Genomic DNA, 23,100 nt, shown 5'->3' on the forward strand with positions numbered 1-23,100 from the left:
AAAGCATTAAAACTAAGTAATATAACAGAGGAGTTGAAAAAAATCTAATACTGGCTAGGGCTAGAAGTAACTTTTATTTTAATTTTAATTTTTTTAATATATTTTATTGATTTTGTACAGAGAGGAAGGGAGAGAGATAGAGAGCTAGAAACATCGATGAGAGAGTGTCATCGATCAGCTGCCTCTTGCACACCCCCTACTGGGGATATACCTGCAACCAAGGTACATGCCCTTGACCGGAATCGAACCCGGGTCCCTTCAGTCCCCAATCCGATGCTCTATCCATTGAGCCAAACCGGTTTCGGCAGAAGTAACTATTAAATGAAACTAATCTCCAGATACAGGCGTCTTCAAACTTTTTAAAGTGGGGGCCAGATCACGGTCCCTCAGAGAGCTGGAGGGCCGGACTATATGAACTACTAATTCCTACTGTAACACCTCGGCTGCGCTCATTGCCCAAAAAACCTGGCGGGCCGGATCAGACTCCTCTGCGGGCCGCATGTGGCCCGCGGGCTGTAGTTTGAAGACGCCTGCTCCAGGACACTAAAACCGGCAGAATGGTCACAGGAATGGACTGATACGCCCTGAAAAGTTCTTTCTCGGGGCGCTATCTGGTTTTGCTAATGGATAGAGCATCTGCCTGGGGACTGAATGATTCTGGGCTTGATTTGTGCCAAGGGCACATACCTGCGTTCTGGGCTGCACCCCCTGTAAGGGGAGTGCAGGACACAGCTCATGCATGATTCTCTCTCATCAATGTGTAGTATCTCTCACGTCCCATGCACAGCTCAAATAGGGACCCAGATAACAGACAGAGGCATGGCTGATAGCAGCTGCCCTCTCACTGCAAGACCTCTTTGACTTGTCTTGTATCCATGGTCTCGGGAAGTGGGTTTTTGATATCCAAATCTAGTCTAGTTCCAGGAATGCTCAGAGCCTACTAAAGAAGGCAAAGAATCCTTTTCACTAATATTCACTAAGATTGTTGTTAGTGTTGAGTTTGACAGTAAAATAGTAGTCATCAGAGTCCTTTAAATGGGCTAATTGAAATAAGTGAATATTCTAGAAAAATTGTGTGTACAAAAAATAAAAAGCTGTTCCTAAAATGTTAACAAAAATTTTTATTGGCCGGGACCGGTTTGGCTCAGTGGATAGAGCGTTGGCCTGCGGACTGAAAGATCCAGGGTTCGTTTCCGGTCAGGGGCATGTACCTTGGTTGCGGGCACATCCCCAGTAGGGGGTGTGCAAGAGGCAGCTGATCGATGATTCTCTCTCATCGGTTTCTGAATCTCTATCCCTCTCCCTCTCTGAAAAATCAATAAAATATGTATTTTTTAAAAAATTTATTGGCAGTTCATCTCCTAGTAAAATTACACAATATGTAATGAACCTAAAGCAGTCATATTTTAGCACAAAAAATTAAAATTTAAAAGCTATCAAGACTATATTATAAAATTTCCAAAAACCTCCTAATATTTAAATTAAAAAAGGGGGATAGTTGTTATAAAATTGTAACCCCTCTAATGTATGAAGTAATTATTGTGTGAAATGTTTGTTGTATGGAAACCCCCAATACTGTGTAACTTCCAAAATTAATGAACACCCCATTATCTTGAGGTAAAAGCTCTGAACCCTTAAAGTGTAAACACTCTGCTCCTAGCAAAGGGATATCATCTGGCCCACACTGATAAGTACACAAGTTATTTACCACGGTCTATATAACCCAGAGACCATCTTAAGTTGAGGTTTCCTGCCCGATAGGAGGACTCCACGTCGCTCCAAGAGACAAGCCCGATTGCTCTGCTGTGAGCCTGAACCAGCTGCGGCCACCTGCCTGTCTCTGTTTTCCTCATTTGTCCTTCAGTGTGCATCACTGGGTGGCCTTTGCTGGAGACTAGAACCAACTAGAAATAGGTAAATTAGCCCTGTGTGATCGCATACTAATTCTGTCTTGTGTGTCACGTGTTCCAGTACGGTTCAGCTGTCAAGAGACTGAAGCACCAGGGGATAGGTTGTTATCGCTGACTCCTAATCACCTGCGTTTGTCCCAAGAAGTCTAGACAGATAATCAATTAACTGGGGCTTGAGACAATAGAATATCATGTAAGGAAAAATATCCTGTAAGTAAATTACATCTAGAAAGTTTTTACTTTAGAAAATTAACTTTCATTTGTAATGCTAACAAGACACCTATGAAAAACACACATGGTGTCAAAAATGGCCAAAGGAAAATCATCTGGGCAAAAAATGAAAAAGGATCCCAAGTCAAATTTATAGAAAATATTCCTTTATTAACTTTTGGTCAAGAATACATTTGTGTATTTTCAAAAAACAACTCCAAGTCCACGTGGATTCCTGCAACAGAGAAGAATTGACAGAACTGCTCCAGCCATGAAGACAAAAGAGAAACAGTCCAGAGATGGAAGATGCTGATGATGCCTTGTCATACTAGCAGACAGCAAGTTGTTGAAGGTTGTCCAGGACCACACCAGAGACGGTCGGACTTGCATTACCATTTGTCCATCACCCAGAACTGAAATATCATTGCTGACATGTACACATAAGGAACTGTTAGGCATTGAAATTGGGACTCAAAGGAACTGTTGGCCCAGAAACTCACTACAGACTAATTCATGTGCCTCTCACCATAACCATTACGGCTTGTCTCATTTTAGGTTCTTATAAGTATATTTCTTGTATCACATGATCTCACACATCTAGGGGAAATAATGAAAAACATAAACTGATGAATAAAAACAGACCCGGAGACAGGGGAGAATTGATCAGACTGTCAAACCTCAGTAGGGGAGGGTAGGGGAAAGGAGGAAGAGATCAACCAAAGGACTTGTATGCATGCATATAAGCCTAATCATTGGTCACGGATAACGGGGGTGAAGTTATACGTGGGGAGGGGTTTGGGATGGGAATGGGGGGGGGGGGATGAGTACAATTATGTGATACCATCCTACCTAATAAATAATATGCAAATTAACCATCACTTCACTCCACAAGCCATGCCAACCAACCAATCAGAGATTGTATGCAAATTAACTCCAACCAAGATGGCTGCAGCCACAGAGGCTTAGGTTTCTCTGGCAACAGAAGCCTAAGCCTCCACTCCAGGCTACAAAGTTTCAATTATAGAAGGTAAACAAGCCGAAGCCAGTTTGGCTCAGTGGTAGAGCGTCGGTCTGCGGACTGAAAGGTCCCAAGTTCGATTCCAGTCAAGGTATGGAATTGGTAGAGCGTCGGTCTGCGGACTGAAAGGTCCCAAGTTCGATTCCAGCCAAGGTATGGAATTGGTTGCGGGCACATCCCCGGTAGGGGGTGCAAGAGGTAGCTGGTAGATGTTTCTCTCTCATCAATGTTTCTAACTCTCTATCTCTCTCCCTTTCTCTCTGTTAAAAAAAATCAATAAGATATATTATTTTAAAAAAAAGAAAAAAAGAAAAAGAAAAAAAGGTAAACAAATCCAACAGAAACAGCTGTTGTCTTGGAGCAAGCAGGAGGCTTGGCTCTGCTCCAGGCTACAAAGTTTCAATTGTAGAAGGTAAATAAATTCCAGACACCAGGGCCTCCGCTTAGGTTGCTTGGGCCCATGGCCTGCCTGCACACCCTTACAAGGCCCCTCACTCAGGCTGCCCCACGCTCCAAGGGAACCCTCACCCTGATCCGGGACTCCATTCAGGACAAGCCAGCTGGCCCCCACCTGTGCACCAGGCATCTATCCTATCTAATAAAAGAGTAATATGCAGATTTACCATCACAATATGGCTGCCCCCATGTGGACACAAGATGGCAACCACAAGATGGCCAGCACGGGAGGGCAGTTGGGAGGGACTGAGCCTACAAGGGAGGGCAATTAGGGGTGACCAGGCTGGCAGAGGAGGGAAGTTGGGGGCAAACGGGCTGCCGGGGGAGCAGTCAGACATCAATCAGTGATGGCAGGGGAGTGGTTATGGGGTGATCAGGCTGGAAAGCAGAAGAGGTTAGAAGCAATCAGGAAGGCAGGCAGGCAAGCAGTTGGGAGCCAGCAGTCTGGGATTGTGAGAGGGATGTCCCAGATTGGAGAGGGTGCAGACTGGGCTGAGGGACAAACCCCCTTTACCCCCATGCACGAATTTCATGCACCGGGCCTCTACTAAAAGAATAATATGCGCCGAAACCGGTTTGGCTCAATGGATAGTCGGCTTGGGGACTGAAAGGTCCCGGGTTCGATTCCGGTCAAGGGCATGTACCTTGGTTGCGGGCGTGTCCCCAGTGGGGGGTGTGCAAGAGGCAGCTGATCGATGACTCTCTCTCATCGATGTTTCTAACTCTCTATCTCTCTCCCTTCCTCTGTACAAAATCAATAAAATATACAATATTTAGGAAAAAAAAAAAAAAAAGAATATGCAAATTGCCGGGATCGGTTTGGCTCAGTGGATAGAGCATCGGCCTGCGAACTGAAGGGTCCCGGGTTCGATTCCGGTCAAGGGCATGTACGTTGGTTGCGGGCACATCCCCAGTGGGGGGTGTGCAGGAGGCAGCTGGTCGGTGTTTCTCTCTCATCGATGTTTCTAACTCTCTATCCCTCTCTATTCCTCTCTGTGTAAAATCAATAAAATATATTTTTTAAAAAAAAGAATATGCAAATTGACCGTAACTTCAACACATAACATGGCTGCCCCCATGTGGTCAAAGATGACTGACCCCATGTGGACACAAGATGGCTGCCACAAGATGGCTGGCAGGGGAGGGCAGTTGTGGGCGATCAGGCCTAAATGAGCAGTCGGACATCCCTTGAGAGGGTCCCAGATTGGTAAGGGTACTGGCTGAGCTGAGGGACACCACCCCCCAATGCACGAATTTTGTGACCTGGGCTTCTAGTAATCAATAAAGAAACTAAAAAAAGAAAAATTCCTAAGCATTCAAAAAAAAAAAAGAAAAGAAAAGGAAAGAAAAGAAAAGAAAAGAAAAGAAAAGAAAAGAAAAGAAAAGAAAAGAAAAGAAAGAAAGAAAGAAAGACAGAAAGAAAGAAAGAAAAGAAAGAAAAGAAAAATAAAGTTTTCTATTAAAATGGAATGTAAATCCAGGGAAACTGGGAAAGCTGTGAAGAACAGGTACAGATTAAAAGATGTCAGGAACTAATTACACAGAGACAGATATGGTCAGCATTACAGCATTATGAATCTGTAATGATAGTTTCAGGTTCATGCACATGTCAAGATTTATGAAATACTATAGTTAACACATGTAATTTACTAATTACAGTGGTTAACAATGGTTCAAGATAAAACAAATGTATGTTCAGCTATTCTGGAAGAACAGGTTTGGCAACTCTATATTCAATCCCCATATTTATGCCTTCTGGGTGAGAGACTCATATCAGTGTGAGAAAATGTAACAAATAATGAAGAACTTTTATTATTTGGGGTGGGGGTTTGAAACCCACATGAGCCACATCCCTGAACTAAAGACAGTCTTTGTCTCCATCTTCATTTTGCTGCCACCACACCAATGGTTCTGATGGTAATTTCTGAGAAGCTATAGGACCACAAAACATCCTGATTATAATCAATGACAATGACTGCTCCAAAAATTAACATCACTGGCTTATAGGACAAGCTTATCCCTCAGACCTGTGTACACACAGATCCATAGTTTTTTATTCAAAATAAATACTGGATGCACATTTATTTTTTATTTTTTTATATTTTTAAGGAGCTGGAATTCCCCCCCCCCCCTTTTTTTTTTTGAAGGAGCTGGAATGGATGCACATTTAGATGAGCACCATTCTGTAGTGAAAGGGTTTCCCCTCACAGCTCTGGTCTTCAAACCAGTGACCATCACCCATGGAATTGTAGGCCATAGGACACATGGCCCTCTGGAAGACCTGGGCAAGAGATTCCCTTTACATGTATTGGCATCCCTTGCAAACAAGAAAAAATTCATGCTCCCAGACATACTTGAGGTTGTCACAGCTACCCCCCTCTTGGGAGTGATCTCTGTGTCTCAAAGAATCCATCTTCACATGAGAACTAGACTGTCCAGTTTTTCCTAGGAAAATATGAGCAGCAATGTAAATTATCTAAAAACCTATGAGCTAATTTCTGCTCTATACTGTATCCCCAAGGGCAAAAATAAGTTTGAGACCCCCATAAAAGTTTTTCACCTCATCATGCTTGGAAAGCCAAGATATCCTTATAAAATAACCTATACAGTAATTAGAACACCCAAGCTAAAGAAGTCTTTAAAAAAATAATTTGAAAAAAGGGGAAAAAAAAGATTAAAGAGACATGAGATTGGCAATTATCCCAATGAAGACTTAGGCACTCAATAAACTTATCACTGGCTTAAAGGACAAGCTTGTCCCTGCAAATATCAGTCTCTCAGCAACATTATGTTTACTGGCACCAACAGTAATGAGTCCTATGTGACAACACATAAAAGGGAAACAACAAAGAACTACGGGCTCCAGTATTCCTAATTTTCTACAAAAAATTAGAAAACAGCCGAAACCGGTTTGACTCAGTGGTAGAGTGTCGGTCTGCAGACTGAAAAGTTCGATTCCAGTTAAGGGCATGTACCTGAGTTGCGGGCACATCCCCAGTAGAGGGTGTGCAAGAGGCAGCTGGTCGATGTTTCTCTCTCATCGATGTTTCTAGCTCTCTATATCTCTCCCTTCCTCTCTGTAAAAAATCAATAAAATATATATATATATTTTTAAATTATTTTTTTAAAAAAGTTAGAAAACAGAGTTAGCTGCTCAGGTCACACGTGGATGATGATTGATACCATCTGTACAGAGCTTATATATGGTTCAGGTGAAATACCTTCCACAACAGAAATATGCAGTGACATGGACCTGGCAAGACATCTCTGTATGTTAGAAAGTGCAACATAATTATAGTATTCAAACATAACACAAACACAACAGCAAAAACACTTATGGGAAATATAAATAATATAGATGATTAAATGTATGAGATATAATTTAGAAAAATGAGGAGTCACAAATTTTCCTATATCATTCTTAAGTCCAAACTAAGAAACTACATTAACTACACATCTAAGACATATTTGGACTGTCATGCAGAGAAAAAATTTAGAAATTTGGCTGAGTGATACCTCACATTAATTGCAAACATAATAGCTTTCTCAAGTGTGAACTCCCTTATGATATTGAAAAGCACTGATACTTTTAAAAGATTTTCCACATCCACTGCATTTATAAGGCTTTTTCTCACCTATGAACTCTCCGATGAATACAAAGGGCACTTCTCTGGGCAAAAGATTTCCCACATTCACTGCATTTATAAGGCTTTTCTCCCGTATGAACTCTCTGATGTTCATGAAGAACGTTCTTAGACATAAAGGATTTTCCACATTCACTGCATTGATAAGGCTTTTCTCCTCTGTGAACTCTCCAATGATATCGGAAACCATTTGTACTTTTAAAAGTTTTCCCACATTCACTGCAATTATAAGGCTTTTCTCCTGTATGAACTCTTTGATGATAACGAAGGGCATAGTTCTGGGTAAAAGACTTCCCACATTCACTGCATTTATAAGGCCTTTCTCTCATATGAACTCTCTGATGTCTCTGGAGGATGGTTTTAGCACTAAAAAATTTTCCACATTCACAGCATTGATAAGGCTTTTCACCCGTATGAACTCTCCAATGATATTGGAGACCACTGGTACTTTCAAAAGATTTCCCACATTCACTGCATTTATATGGTGTTTCTCCAGTGTGAATTCTCTGATGACGATGAAGATCACTGCTAGTGGTAAAAGATTTCCCACACTCACTGCATTGATAAGGCTTTTCTCCAGTGTGAACTCTCTGATGATATTGGAGGCCACTGCTACATGTAAAAGATTTTCCACACTCACTGCATTTATAAGGCTTTTCTCCATTGTGAAGTCTCTGATGATATTGGAGAGCATGGCTCCCTGCAAAAGATTTTCCACATTCACTGCATTTATAAGGCTTTTCGCCTGTATGAACTCTCTGATGTTGATGAAGGATGCTCCTATGGGTAAAAGATTTTCCACATTCACTGCATTGATAAGGTTTTTCTCCAGTGTGAATTATCTGATGACGATGACAATCACTGCTAGTGGTAAAAGATTTCCCACATTCACTGCATTGGTAAGGTTTTTCCCCAGTGTGAATTCTTTGATGACGACGAAGATCACCCATCCTGGTAAAATATTTGCCACATTCACTGCAGTGATAAGGCCTTTCTCCATTGTGCACTTTTTGATGATGACAAAGTTCAGTGCTACTAGTGTAGGCTTTCCCACACTCACTACATTTAGCAGGCTTTTCTCCAGTGTCACCTTGCTGTGGATAATGAAAGCTAGATAATTTGGTAAAATATTTTCCACATTCAGAGTTCACAAAACACTGACTTCCAACATGGATACCCTTCTCCTGAATAAACATGTGTGTGCAACTATCTTCCTTATATTCTTTTCTGGTGTAATCATTTTTTCTCCTTTGAAACATCATCCCACACGTCGGAATAGCATTTGGAATGTCCCTGGTGTGAGTAGCCTTTAGGTGGAGATGTCCTGACCCGGTAGGCACATCCTGCCCAACTTTCCCACATGTGAAATGATTCTGGAACACATTGAAATCACACCTGTTTGCAAGTGAGATCCTGTCCACACCTGTATGGAAAATCTTCTCTCTCTCGTGTTGTTGGTGAACTTTTACACGGAAGTAAAACCGTTTTGCACATGCCCCACATCTCAACAGTACCTGTCCGTGTTGTGTTCCCTGCCCCTGCATCACGAGGAAAGTGTTTCCCAAGACCAGCTCACAACTCTCACAGGGGTGGCTCTTCTGGGAAGACAAGGCTATCTTGGGATTCCTTGCCTGTGACACTCTTTCAGAAACCGGGGCTTCCACATTCTCTTCTCCACAGCAGCAACCTGAACAAAAATAAATGTAGGTAAAGTGCATGTTGACCTGATAAAAACAGAAGTTTTCACCACAAATGTTTATCTTTTATAACTGGACATGATTTCATACAATGATTTATAAGACAAGGAAGTCAGACTCTCAGGAAATGGCTGATATATATAACATGGCCCAAAAAAAAGGTCACTGGATGATAAAAATCTCACCAAAGGAGGACAGGCTGGGACAAAAAAGAGAGGCAGGGTTTACTCGTTATTACTCCACAAATGGCTTCCTTTAGGACCTTTAATGGTGTGAATCTGTGAAGAATAATTCCAATGTGTTCAAACCCATAAACCAGTGGTTCTCAACCTTTCTTTATTATTTTTTAAATATATTTTATTAATTTTTTACGGAGAGGAAGGGAAAGGGATAGAATGTTAGAAACATTGATGGGAGAGAAATATCGATCAGCTGCCTCCTACACACCTCACACCAGGGATGTGGCCGCAACTAAGGTACATGCCCATGACCGGAATTGAACCTGAGACAGTTCCGCAGGCCAATGCTCTATCCACTGAGCCAAACCGGTTATGGCAGTTCCCAACCTTTCTAATGCCACAGCCCTTTAATACAGTTCCCCATGTTGGCCTGACCCCCCAACCATAAAATTATTTTCGTTGCTACTTCATAACTATAATTGTGATACTGTTAATGAATCGTAAGGTAAATATCTGTGCTTTCTGATGGTTTTAGGCTCTATAGCAGCAGTTCTCAATCTTGCGATCCACAGGTTGAGAACCACCAGCAGGGTCACCTAAGACAATCGGAAAACACAGATATTTACATTACGATTCATTAACAATAGAAAAATTATAGTTATGAAGTAGTAACAAAAATAATTTTATGGCCGAAACCAGTTTGGCTCAATGGATAGAGCGTCGGCCTGAGGACTGAAAGGTTGCAGGTTCGATTCCAGTCAAGGGCATGTACCTTGGTTGCAGGCACATCCGCGGTGGGGGGTGTACAAGAGGCGACTGATTGATGTTTCTCTCTCATCGAAGTTTCTAACTCTCTATCCCTCTCTCTTCCTCTCTGTAAAAAAATCAATAAAATATTTAAAAAAAATAATAATTTTATGGTTGGGGATCATGACATGGGGAACTGTATTAAAGGTTCGCAGTATTAGAAAAGTTGAGAACTACTGCCATAAACTAACAATCATATTAGAGCGGGTGATGTTCAGCATCAATATAACATATGGGCACTATAAGGCTCTGCAGGCATGGAACAACATTGGAGTGCAGTAAAGCGAGATGTGTGAAAGAGGTAGAGGTGCAAAGTTTAAAGAGGTTAAGGTTATCCATGGGCTGCTAATCCGAGTAGGATGATCACTGTTAAAACTGATGCGTATGCAAAGTGTCAACATTAAGCAAGAAGTAGAACTGGGTGAGGAGTGAGCAATGGTAACAAAACATTGTTGAAAAAAATGGGTTCCTAGTTATGACTGAAACAAAGCCCAGGCATGAAAATCACCCCACAGTCCTTCACCAAAGCAAGACTGACTCTGGGTCTACCCTGTCATTGATAAAGTCATGTTTCTTCTGTGATGCAGAAATGATTCTGCCTCTTAAATCCTAGTTGAGCCACTGCATGGAATAAATGATGCCAATCTTAAAAAGATCGATGGCAGCACTATGGTAGAACAACAAAGCACAAATGAGATCACAAAAGACCTATGAGAGTGACAGCAGCAAGATGGCAGAATCAGAGATAGAGTATCTTTCCCCATCCCAGAGAAGGTAGATGGCTATCCCTGGGAAAAAAAATCCTTCAGGAAATGAAAATAACAGTACCATGAAAAAAAAAAAAAAACATAGTAATATAGAATACCAAAAAGGACAACTGCATAGAAAGGATGACAAGAAACTGGGTGAGCAAAGACATTTGAAGATACCTAAGATCAAAAACAAGGGTAAATAAAGAAAGAAAGCAAGCAAGGTTCAGCCTTAGGTGGTTTGCTCAGTGGATACAGTGGGAACCTCTGGACTGAAAAGTCCAAGGTTCCATTCCAGGCAAGGGCACATGCCCAGTTTGCTGTGGATTCTTTCCCCAGCAGGGTAATGCAAGAGGCAGCTCATCAATGATACTCTCTCCTCAATAATATCTTTCTCAATCTCTCTACCCCTTCCTCTCATGTATCAATAAAAATGCATTTTAAAATAACGGTCAGCCCTAGATGGTTTGACTCAGTGGATGAAGCATCGGCTTGCCGAAACCGGTTTGGCTCAGTGGATAGAGCATCGGCCTATGGACTGAAAGGTCCCAGGTTCGATTCCGGTCAAGAGAGTCAGTGTTTCTGACTCTCTATCCCTCTCTCTTCCTCTCCGTAAAAAATCAATAAAATATACTTAAATAAATAAATAAATAAATAAATAAAAAGAGATGTTGATGTTACCAGATGACATGACCATCCGTATAGTAATTTATCAAAACCCACCATGAGTTCCTGAAATTAATAAACAAATTCAAAACCCTGTCCAAATGGCTCAGTTGTTGAGCATGTGGTACTGATGCACCAAGGTTGTGGGTTTAATCCCCCACAAGGGCACATGTAGGGAACAAACAATGAATGCATAGATGGGTAAAACAGCACATCAATGCTTCACTCTCTTTCTCTGTCTCCATTTTTGTCTCTAAAATCAATAAATAAATGCAGCCTGGTATATCACACTGATTTAGCATTGACTCATGAACTAGGGCAGTGGTTGGCAAACTATGGCTTGTGAGCCACCTATGGCTCTTTGGACCCTTGAGTTTTTAGCAAAGGCAGGCTTAGGAGTATCCTTATTTATTAAGTTAATAACAATGTACCTACCTATATAGTTTAAGATTAAAAAATTTAATTCTCAAAAGAAATTTTAATCATTGTACTGTTCATATCTGGCACTGCTGACTAATGAGTCTGCTGACCACGGAACTAGGAGGTCACAATGGGATTCCTTGTTAGGACACCTGCACTGGTTGTGAGCCTAATCACCAGTGAGGGTCACGCAGGAGGCAGCTGATGAATGATTCTCTCTCATCATTGATGTTTTTATCTCTCCTCTTCCTCTAGGAAAAAAAACACACAAAAAAAACCCCACAAGTATTTAAATAAATAAATAAATAATCTAAAGTAGGGGTGTCGAACTCAATCAGAGAAGGGGCCAAAATCTAAAATCCAGCCTAAATCACGGGCCAAATGGTTTACTGAACAGTCATAAACTGTCATTGTGATGGGAAACGCAGCGGAGTGCAGTGATGACAGCGCGGTGCGGGCCACATTGCAAGGCCTGGCGGGACGGATTTGGCCCGCGGGCCTTGTGTTTGACACATGTGATCTAAAGAATAAACTAATATCCCTAGCAACTGTGCTGCACTGATGAGAATGCTGGCTTGTGAACTGGACGGCTAGGGTTCTAGTCCCAGTCAAGGGTAGGTACCTGTGTTGCAGATCTGATCCCCACTCTAAATAGAGGCACATGTTGGAGGCAACCAATTGATGTTTCTCTGTCTCTCTCTAAAAGATCAATGGAAAACATATCCTTACTATGCAGGTGAAGATAACAGAAGAATAAAGAATTAAGTACAGAAAAATGACAGGATGCAAAATAAACATACAAACATCAAATTTGCAACAGCACACCCAAACAATAAAGTTCTCAGGAACAAATGCAACCAAAATGTGAAACATCTGTACAGTAAGTACGATAAGACAGTGATGAAAGCAATGGTAGAAAACACAAATCACTTGAAAGACAACCTGTGTTCATGGATGTGAAAATGAAATATAGTGGAGATAGCTACAATACACAAGGCAAACTACAGATTAAATGCAATCCCAATAATTCCAACGGTATTATACAAAGAAATGAATAGAAAATTGGAAATGGAATCAAAAGACCTCCGTTAACAAAAGCAATTCTGAGCGAGAACAAAGCTGGTGGCATCACACTTCCTGACTTCAATTTATTACAAAGAGAAAGCAAACAAACAGTGTGTTACTGGATAAACACAGACACATATATAAAACGAACAGAAAAGATAAAAATAAAACCAGGCACATACTTTTAAGTGACCTTTGACAAAGCTGCAAGTCAGAGAAGAGAGGAAAGACAGTTTCTTCAAGATTTGACATTCACATGTAAAACAAAAAACCTGGACACCACTGATAAAATGTAACTCAACCTCCGGGACAGAATTAAACGTGAACGCTAATACTTAAAACCCCTCAGGAACACCTAGAGAAAAAGGTTTGGAGATTTGTTTTGGACAGAAGTTTCTTAATGTGACACCAACCACCACACAGAATAGAAAAAACAAACAGACCACCCTGCAACAAATAAAGGAAAATAGCATACTCACAGCACAACATCAATAAATAAAATGAAAGGGGGCAATCTAGAGAACAGAAGAGAACACGTACAAACTATAAGAAGGAATTCCTTGGTGATATTGTGCATTCGACTATGATCAGCACAATAAAGTGAATATTGCAACGTAGACAAAAATTAACACAAATAGTTACAGTTCCCCAGCAATAATGAAGGTATGTTCATACTCTTCTGCCGATAACAATGCAATAACCCTGCCTCAAAAGCAAAGTCTATATAGCTTCATTAACAATTTTTAATTGCTAAGCACAAATAACAAGCATCTCAGCTTCCTAGAAACGTGATAGCACTAGACCTGCTGAATGCTTGGTTGCCAAAAACATGGACTTTATAGAAAAGTGGGTGTGGGGAAGTAATGTTGCAAAGCACTATTAAGCACATGAAAAAATATGAGTTCCTGTATGTCGTAAGCAATTACCGTATTTTTCGGACCATAAGACGCTCCGGACCATAAGACGCACCAGTTTTTAGAGAAGGGAAATGAAGAAAAAAAGATTCTGAAACAAATAGTGTCCTAAAATATTTTATGTGCATTAAAACCCAACATCACAGTCATAAACACATGTAATCAACCCTGTAGAGTAAACAGCAGCATTTAGAATCATTTTAGAGCCGGGCAAACACAGAGACCACACAGAGCCGGGCAAGTAAAAAAACTTTTTTTTTTTTAAAGTATATGTGTAGGCTATATTTGGATCATAAGACGCAGGGACTTTTCCCCCCCATTTCTGGGGGGGGGGGGGAAAGTGCGTCTTATGGTCTGAAAAATACGGTAATATATTAAATATATATAAGGTATTCATTCAAAAGACTATTTAACCAAAAAACATAGTTAACAGAATAAAGATGTGGTGACTATTTTTCAAAAATATATACACATGACCAACAGAAATATAGAAAATGCTTTCCTGGCCGAAGCTGGTTTGGCTCAGTGGTAGAGCGTCAGTCTGTGGACTGAAAGGTCCCAGGTTCGATTCTGGTCAAGGGCATGTACATTGATTGCGGGCACATCCTTGGTAGGGGTTGTGCAAGAGGCAGCTGGTCGATGTTATTCTCTCATTGATGTATCTAGCTCTCTATCCCTCTCTCCTCCTCTCTGTAAAAAAATCAATGAAATATATTTTAAAAAAAGAAAAAAGAAAAAGAAAAGAAAATGCTTTCCTCACTGATCAAGGTGTAATCCATTAAGCTTACTGCAACACTACCACCCACAAGTCCTTCCCTGTGAACTTAGTCCAGCGGGGAGAATTGGGACTTCAGGAACAGAAGGGAGCAATGGAACCAGACCAATCCTCTCCAGGACAGCAACTACCCAGGAAACTGAAAAATCAAGCAGAACCACAGTCTACATGGGAGGACACAGCACACGCTGGGAGATAGAGCCTGGAAAATGGGAAAGTTAAGTCCAGGGGTCACTGGTGAGAGTAAGGGTCTTACCCAGCGATGATACAAGTTCAAAGTTCTCTAGCATCACATTCAGGTACAGCTGTCTCTGATCCTCATCAAGGAGGCTCCATTCCTCCCTGGAGAAGTACAGGGCAATGTCCTCCAAGGTCACGCCAACCTGTCAGAATGGAGACAATTGAAATCTGAGCTGTCTCTCTGAGAACCCCAACTGCTACTGTTACACACCTTCCCCCCTCAACCTCCTCCAGGGCACCCGGTTAGTGTGGAAACTAGGCCCTAATGCCAGTGCAGGCTGCTCTCTCATCACAGTCCCATTACTCACTGGAATTGCCCTCAGCAGAGCAGCTGGGTTGGGTGGGAAGGTTTGGGGGAGGGGAGGGTACAGAGCAATGTCATTTAAGTCCCCACACCAGGTCCCGGGGACCATCAGCTCACACTTTCTCCAGATGTGCACACACTGGGTAATTTTCAACTCCTTCCCATCTTCAGTCCCAGGTTCACTCCCTCGGCTCTGCCCCCTTCCTGCTCCAATGCCACTGGGTCTCGCTGGGCTCTCCCAAGAACTTGGCACATGGCATGTGGAGAAGCCTGTCTTCCAGCGGGTCCAGGACCACCCCAGGCCCCTGAGGGACCCCACAGCCGGGAAAGCCCCCGTGAGGCTGTGACGGCCTCCCTGCAGCCTCTGATCTGCCCGCCAATCCTCACAGCCACACCCTCAGGGGAACCTCAGAGGCCGGTCACCCCTGTCCTCTCCGCCCCGCACTGGCTGTGTCCTCAGAAGCCACCGCGCTCCTCCCTCCCCTCCGCCTTCCTCACGGTCCTCCCCGCGGACGGAGCTGCAGGAGGGACAGGCCCGCACCGGGCTGTGGGGTGCGGGGTGAGGAGGCGGGGGGCCTGGGGGACAGGAACTCACCTCAGCGAAGCTCCTCAGCGCGGGCGCCGCCATCGCGCTCTGTGGGCCGCGCGGGGCGGGAGCGGAAGCCGCGGCAGGAATGGCGGGGCCTGTCAAGGCCTTGGCGGGGGTCCTGGCGGTGACTCGGAGCTCCAACCCCCGGGAGAGCTGTAAGCACCACGGGAGGCTCCGATCATGGGCTGTGCGGCGGGGGACACCACTCTCCGGCCTTTCCCCAAGACCTGGTGACTAGGAAATCCTGACCGCCTGAGACAATAACCTCAGAAGACCAAATTCCGCCACAAGGACTACCGGTCCCGCCCAACGGAAGCGGCCAAACGGACATGCCCTCTATTGGCTCAGACAAGTGGCATTCCAAGCATGGCCTTATGGGTAATGTAGTTTCTCCGCTAGAAGGCCCGTGTACTATACTGTGGAGTTGACTCCAGGACTGGAAATATAAGGTGACCAGAAGTCCAGATTGTTAACAATTTGTCCCGCGTTCCTCGGCGTTTTAAAAAAGTCCCGATTTTTTGAAAGAATGCATCAGCATCACAAGCTAGGGAACGGCGGGTGAAGGGGAAGGGATTACACGGTTTTCAGGGGCCATGTGGCATTTAGCCGGATACGAATTTTATATTATTTTTGTTAATTTTATGTTTAACTTTACTAATAAAAATAATTGTTGAGAACTGATTATTGAGAACTGCTTATTAAAGTTCGCATTGCTGATCAGTTGTTAGAATTGTGGAATACACGCTGTCCTTAACAGGAAGTAATGTTGTGACCGAACGTGTTTTTTCTGTGGTAAATAAAGAGTGGTTATCAGAAAAACACAACTAAGTGTTGAGACTTTGAAAGCCATTTTATGTGTGAAATATAATTTAAGAAACTCTTGTGGAAAATTTCATGACCTTTTAAATGACAGCAATCTACTAAAAAAATTCACTCAAATGAGAAATATGCCAAGGAATAAAATACTATACATAATTTTTATTTATTTATTATATTTGTAAATTGTACTTATGTTGAAATTTTTAAAAATATATTACAATACTATTTTTGCATTGTATGAAAATTTTTGTTCCATATAGACCAAATTTTTAATCAAATCTCCCCTCTCCAGGTCAATGGTGTCCCACTTTACCATTGTTAAAATCTGGTCACTTTAACTAAGCCCTGTCCCCTATTCTCTCCTCAAAAGTACATGGACTTCTAAAAAATCAATAAAATATATTTAAAAAAAAAAAAAAAGTACATGGACTCCAGCCCTCGCTCTCTTCTGCTCTCTCTCTGGAAGCAGCCAGCAGTGGTACTCTTCTCTTCAATAAAGCCTGTGTCCTGACATCCTGGTCTCCAGCTCCCTCTTTATTTCATCTTTTAGATAAGATGGCCAAGACACATGTGAAAAATGCTCAAAGTGACTGATCATCAGAGAGATGTAAGTTTAAGCAACAATTAGGTATAACCCCACCACTGTCAGAATGGCTGCCATCAACAAATCAACAGAGGACAAGTGCTGGGGAGGATGTGAAATAAAGGAATCCCTAGTACACTGCTAGTGGCAATGCAAACTGGTGTAGCCATTATGGAAACCAGTTTGGAGTTTTTGCAAACAATGTAGTATGTGAAATATGGTAGCAACCATACTTGGGTAAAAACTGCTGTTTGAATTTTAACCCTGCTATTATAGGGTAGTTATCTCAGTTTCTAGGTGGAGACCTGTACGCTAAGGCAATTTTCCGGTTCCTGGGACCATAAATACAGTAGATTGATTCCCACTGACTCAGTAGCATTAGGGGTAGAAACTGTAGATATCCTTGAGAGATTAACCACTGAGCTCTGCTTCTGTATTATCGCTATGCAAAGATAGGGCCACATTACAATGCTCCCAGCCTTTAGAAATTAGAACAAAGGGAAATTCCTGTGGTTTGGACCTTTAAAAAGACTGCCTACACCTGAAATGGTGCAGTCATGTGGACTCCACTTGCATGTGGTGCTCTCACGGCCGTCCTGGCCAGTTTTCCAATAAATTCTTGCCTGCTTTTTTTAACCAATCATCAGCCTCTGGTGGTCTTATTTTGAACCCAGGGTTCGACCCCACAACAGTATGGAACTGACATTTGATGCAGTGCTTCTACTTCTAGGAATATACCTTAGTAACTTGAAACAATCAGATAGAAAGCATGCTTCTCTCTGTTCATAGCAGCACAATTTATAATACAATAGCAAAAGTCTGGAAACTGGCCAGGTCCCCATCAGCAGATGACAGCACCAAAAACTGTGGTACACTTACACCATGCTGTACTAGTCAGCAGTAAAAAAGAGGAATCTCTTACACTTTCACACAACAGGGATGGACCTGGAGAGCACCATGCTAAATGAAATAAGTCAGTCAGAGAAAGGCATTGTCACTTGAGCGCACTCACATTTGGAATCTAATTAACAAAAGCACTGATGTAGTAGAGACACGGAAGCATGGAAATTACTGAAGAATTGCAGAGGGAAAGTGAGGTAGGGTAAAAAAAAACATTCGGGCAAGGATTGAAAACAAGCATGCACACAAGGAAAACATTCATCTGAGCCTGAGAATTTCCTTCTGTTCTGTGAAAGCAACGGGAAAGCTCCAACTTGCTGGGTTCAGGGTCTCCTCTAAGTTTGTGTTCATAAATCTGTCATCGATCAGTTCAATCCCTGGAAGTGCAGATACGCCTCCATGTAAGGTTCTCCTGCTTCACATGAGACAATAGCTTTTGGTGATGTCGTAAGAAATGTCCAAACTGCTGAAACCAGTTTGGCCCAGTAGTAGAGCATCATTATGCAGACTGAAAGGTCCCAGGTTTGATTCTGGTCAAGGGCATGTACATTGGTTGCGGGCACATCCCCAGTAGGGAGTGTGAAAGAGGCAGCTGGTCGATGTTTCTCTCTCATTGATGTTTCTTGCTCTCTATCTAGGTTGGGTGGGAGAGCAAAACATTAATGACGACAGCCTTGGAAGGCAGCTCAGTCGAAAAAGTTCAAAAAAGTTCAGTGTCAGAGAAACAAAGTCAGGACATCACAGTTCCATTGCCTTGCATGGCACATGCATGGGCTCCTGCTAGATCCCCAAGTAAGGCTTGTAGGAGGCAGCTTATCAGTGATTCTCATCATCGATGTTTCTGTCTCTCTGTCCCTCCCCCTTTCCTTGTGAAATCAATAAAAAAATAAAAGAAAACAGAGTGCCTTATGTTAAAAAGAAACATCAATGATTACAGGGAATTATTGGTCTGCTTCCATCACACCCTGCTGTGGATGGAGCCTGCAATCCAGACATGTGCTCTGATTGGGAATCTAACCAAGGACCTCTTTGTTCCTGGGTCAATGCTCAAACATTGACCTAGACCAGCCAGGTGATTCACTACTCTAAATGCTGTCCTGTGTGATGACATTTTTAATTTTTACCTGCGCTACTACCATTCTCCATTGCTTTCAGAACACCAGCCATCTGATCCTGCACTATGCCCTGGCTTTGTAGTCTTCTGCATTTTCCTTGTCTCCTGTCATCGGGGTTCTTGGGTTAGAACAGTTCTCTCAAGAAGGCCAGAGGGCATCTAGGTGGGCAGGGTGATTTAGAATCCCAAAGCCAATGCAGCGGGGAAATAGAAGGGTAGTGGTCAGACTCCCTATGCCCTAGATCAGTCAATATAAGATTTCCCACATTCAGGGCACTTATAAGCCTTTCTCCTGTATGAACTCTCTGATGTGGATGGAGAATGTTCTCAGCATTAAAATACTTCCCATAGGAGGATCCAAGATGGCTGCTCGGGTAGACACCTAACCGCAGCAGCACACAACAATTTCAATGGAATACAACTAAAATGTAGAGTGGACATTGACCATAGCTACAGGGAGTCAACTGACTGAAAATTCTACAACAAGAAGGAAAGAGAAAACCAGAAGGAAAATCAGAGGAGCTGAAAAAAAGCCTAAGGTACCGAGACATGTTGCGCGCCCACACGCACGCGCGCACGGAGAGGCCGCAGCCGGAGAGGAGGAGAGGGCTGGGTGTTGCCTGGCGTTCCCTAGCAGGAAGGAAATAAAACTCCCAGCCTGGGCTAAACCCCCGAACCGGCAGCGCTGATCCCCAGTTATGAGCCAGACCCTGGGGACCCAGGCTCCGGCGGGGGAGATGAGGCTGTGAAGCAGAATCCCAAGAGAGCAGCGAAAAGCAGGGCCCCTGGAGTCGCGTGCACATTGCGCACAGAGGACTGAATGTTGACTCTGATGCTGGATTACCCTAGCGTGAAGAAACAAAGCCTCCGGTGGCACTGAGCCTCAGTCCGGACTGCTCTGAACCCCAGGCAGGGGGAGATGGGGCTGTGAGGCGGAATCCCAGGGGAGTGGCGAAAAGCAGAGCCCCCAGAGTCGCACACTGCGCGCAGAGGACAGTCTGTTGACTCTGATCCTAGACTCCCCTAGCGGGAAGGAGAAAAAAAAACAAAAGCTCCAGACTGGAGGAATGCGACAGGGAGCAGGAGCCCCTGCGACACCAGCCAGCCGGGCACCGGCAGGGAGCCGGGTGATGGGGCCCCCGGGGGGGTAAGGGTGCCCCTGAGCCATCGACCTCTGAGCGCGGGCAACGCAGCCAAGGCCGGGGGCTGCTTCCTGGGTGGCGCCGACCCCGGCAACAGGCTGGAGCAGCGCGGGAGCCCGCGGAGAACAAAGGGGTGCCACAGGCCAACCCGCTGAGCTCCCAGGACAAGGAGGAAGAAACCAAAGTTCTCAATGTGAAGAAATCAAGTGAGAGCAAAAGATAGTAAAATTACTTAAGAAAGAATACAAAGAAGATCTTGAAAAATCAAAGACTAAGTCAGAACTCAACTCACCAGCCAACATTGCAACATAAATGCGTTTTTAAAATAAAATTTAAAAAAAGGACAGAATGTTGGAACAGCAGCGGCCAGGCCTAGAGTGGCCAGGCACAAGGCAGTGGCAGCCGGGCCTGGAGCAGCAACAGCCAGGCCCCAGAGCAGCAGCAGCCAGAACCAGAGCAACAACAGCCAGCACTGGAGCAGCCAGACCTGGGGCAGTGGCAGCCAGGCCTGAGGCGGAGGCAGCCAAGCCCAGGGTGGCCAGTCTGGGAACACCCAGACCCGGAGCGGCCGGCCTCGGAGAAGCTGGGCTCAGAGCAGTCGGGTTGGGAGCAGCCAGGTCCAGAACAGCAGTAGCCAAGCCCGGAGCATCCAGGCTGGGAGCGGCCAGATTTTGAGCGGCTGGGCCTGGGGCAGCCGGGCCCAGAGCAGCAGGGTCTGGTGCGGCCAGGCCCGGAGCAGCAGCTGCCAGGCTGGGAGCGGCCAGGCCCAGAGCAGCCCGGTCTGGTGAGGCCAGGCCCGGAGCAGCATCTGCCAGGCTGGAGTGGCCAGGCCCAGAGCAGCTGGGTCGCGTGCGGCCAGGCCCGGAGCAGCAGCAGCCAGGTCCAGAGCAACTAGGTCGGGAGCGGCGGTGACCAGACCCGGAGCAGCTGGTTGTGGAACGAACCAGAGCAACAGAGGCCAGGCCCGGAGCAGCCAGGCCTGGAACAGCTCGCTCCTTGCCTGCCCCTGCCCCACAGCTGCCTCTCAGACATGGATGGAAACTTCTGTGGGAACTTGAGGGTCTGCTGAATCAAGTGATGAAGGCTTAGATCTGGATGTGTTGAGTTAGTATAGGGCTGGGGTGTTGATCTGTGAGTGCCTTGAGTGGGGCCTGGATGAGGCTGGTTGACCTATTTGGAAATGTCTTTTGTGTGAAATGTATCATTGAGCATGTGGTGGTATTATTGATATGAGAAAATGCTAAGTAACTGATTTACTATCTGAAAAGGGATTTACTATTGGGGAAAGGGAGGGAGGAAGAGACTGAACATAAACTGCACCTATGTATGAGGACAAAGGGGGATGGGGAGGGGGCGGAGGGTGGGGTGGGAACCTGGTGGAGGGAGGAAGAAATGAGGAACCTTGGTAACAATATGAACAATAAAGATTGATTTAAAAAAATAAAAATAAATAAAATAAAATAAAATACTTCCCATATTCATTGCATTGATAAGGCTATTCTCCAGTTCAAAATCTGTGATGAAATTGGAGACCAGTGTCCCTGGGAAAGATTTTTCAATCACTAAATTTATAAAGTTTACTCCAGTTTGAATGCTGTGATGATAATGGAGACCATTGCCCCGTGTAAAAGATTTTCCACATTCACTGCATTGATAAGGATTTTGTCCTACATGAAGTCTCTGAAGATAACAAAGGATAGTACTCTGGATAAAAAATTTCCGACATTCATGAGGAGTCGTTCCAAGATGGCTGACAGGTAAAGACCTAGACGCAGCCGCACACAACAATTTCAATAAAATACAACTAAAATATGAAATGGACATTACCCAGAACTACAGGAAAGTCAACTGACTGGAAATTCTACAATGAGAAGCAAGGAGAAAACAAGAAGGAAGCTTGGAGGAGCTGTAAAAGCCTGAGGTACGGAGACACGCGGGGTGGGGAGAAAATGGAGCCAAAGAGGAGAGAGGCTGAGTGCCTGGCTGGCATTCCCTAGCGGAAAGGAGATAAAAGATCCGACTGTGCTGGGCCCCAGTTCCGACTGCTCTGAACCCCAGTTCTAGGCCAGACCCCAGGGACCCAGGCTCATCCATAGGGAGCTGGGCTGTAAGGCGGAACCCCGGGGGAGCGGTGAAAGGAGGTCCTGGCGGCGCGCACCTTGTGCGCAGAAAAGGGACAGCTGGCTGTGCCGCGGGATTGCCCTGGTGGGAAGGAGACAGGGGCTCCAGTCTGCTCTGAACGCCACCACCAACTCCACTTCTAACTGAACTGAACCCCAATACCGGGCTTATTGGGGGAGAGCCTAGACTGTTTGGCAGCAGGCGAAAATCGAGGGCACCTTTCTCTCAGAGGCGCTTGCAACCAGTACTGAAGGACCCGCACAGGGTGGGGCTGAAGGAAGCCAAAGCTGTAGGCTCCACCATGAAACCCCGCCCCATCAAAGCAGAACACAGAGACTTTTAAGGCTACCAACTCAGGAAAGCTGCGAAAATGCCGAGACGAAATAAATCACAAACGAAAGAAATGGAGGACAAAAAGCGACTGGACATAGAGTTCAAATCTACGCTTATAAGGTTTTTCAAGAATTTCCTAGAAAAGATCGATAAGACCTATGAGGATATGAAAAGGGATCAACTAGAATTAATAAGGAATCAACAAGAAATGATAAGGGACCAACAAGAAATAAAGAATACATTGACTGAAATAAAAAATATTATACAGAGTCCTAAAAACAGAAGGGAAGATCGCAAGAATCAAGTCAAAGATTTGGAGCATAAAGAGCCAGAAGACACTCCTCCACAGAAGCTAGAAGGCAAGAGAATCCAGAAAATTGAAGATAATGTAAGAAACCTCTGGGACAACTTCAAGCGAACCAACATCAGAATTATGGGGGTCCCA

The 23,100-nt window shown here is 44.1% G+C and overlaps 1 protein-coding gene across 2 annotated transcripts in view; it reads right to left on the reverse strand.

Annotated features, from left to right (window-relative positions):
* Positions 1 to 23,100, reverse strand: part of LOC118710225 (zinc finger protein 850-like) — a 133,698-nt gene that overhangs the window by 102,782 nt on the left and 7,816 nt on the right. Inside the window, exons 2-3 of one of the 2 annotated variants that reach the window (XM_045575943.1) lie at positions 7,648 to 8,925; positions 7,230 to 7,395 (exon numbers count right to left, since the gene is read on the reverse strand). In XM_045575943.1, coding sequence (XP_045431899.1) covers positions 7,230 to 7,395; positions 7,648 to 8,925 — 1,444 coding nt within the window. Of the gene's footprint in view, positions 1 to 7,229; positions 7,396 to 7,647; positions 8,926 to 15,649; positions 16,066 to 23,100 lie in introns of those variants that run through there. The other variant, XM_045575939.1, reaches the window with a different exon arrangement.

This window comes from Pipistrellus kuhlii, unplaced genomic scaffold, assembly GCF_014108245.1.
Source record: "Pipistrellus kuhlii isolate mPipKuh1 unplaced genomic scaffold, mPipKuh1.p scaffold_m20_p_71, whole genome shotgun sequence".
Lineage (NCBI taxonomy): Eukaryota > Metazoa > Chordata > Mammalia > Chiroptera > Vespertilionidae > Pipistrellus > Pipistrellus kuhlii.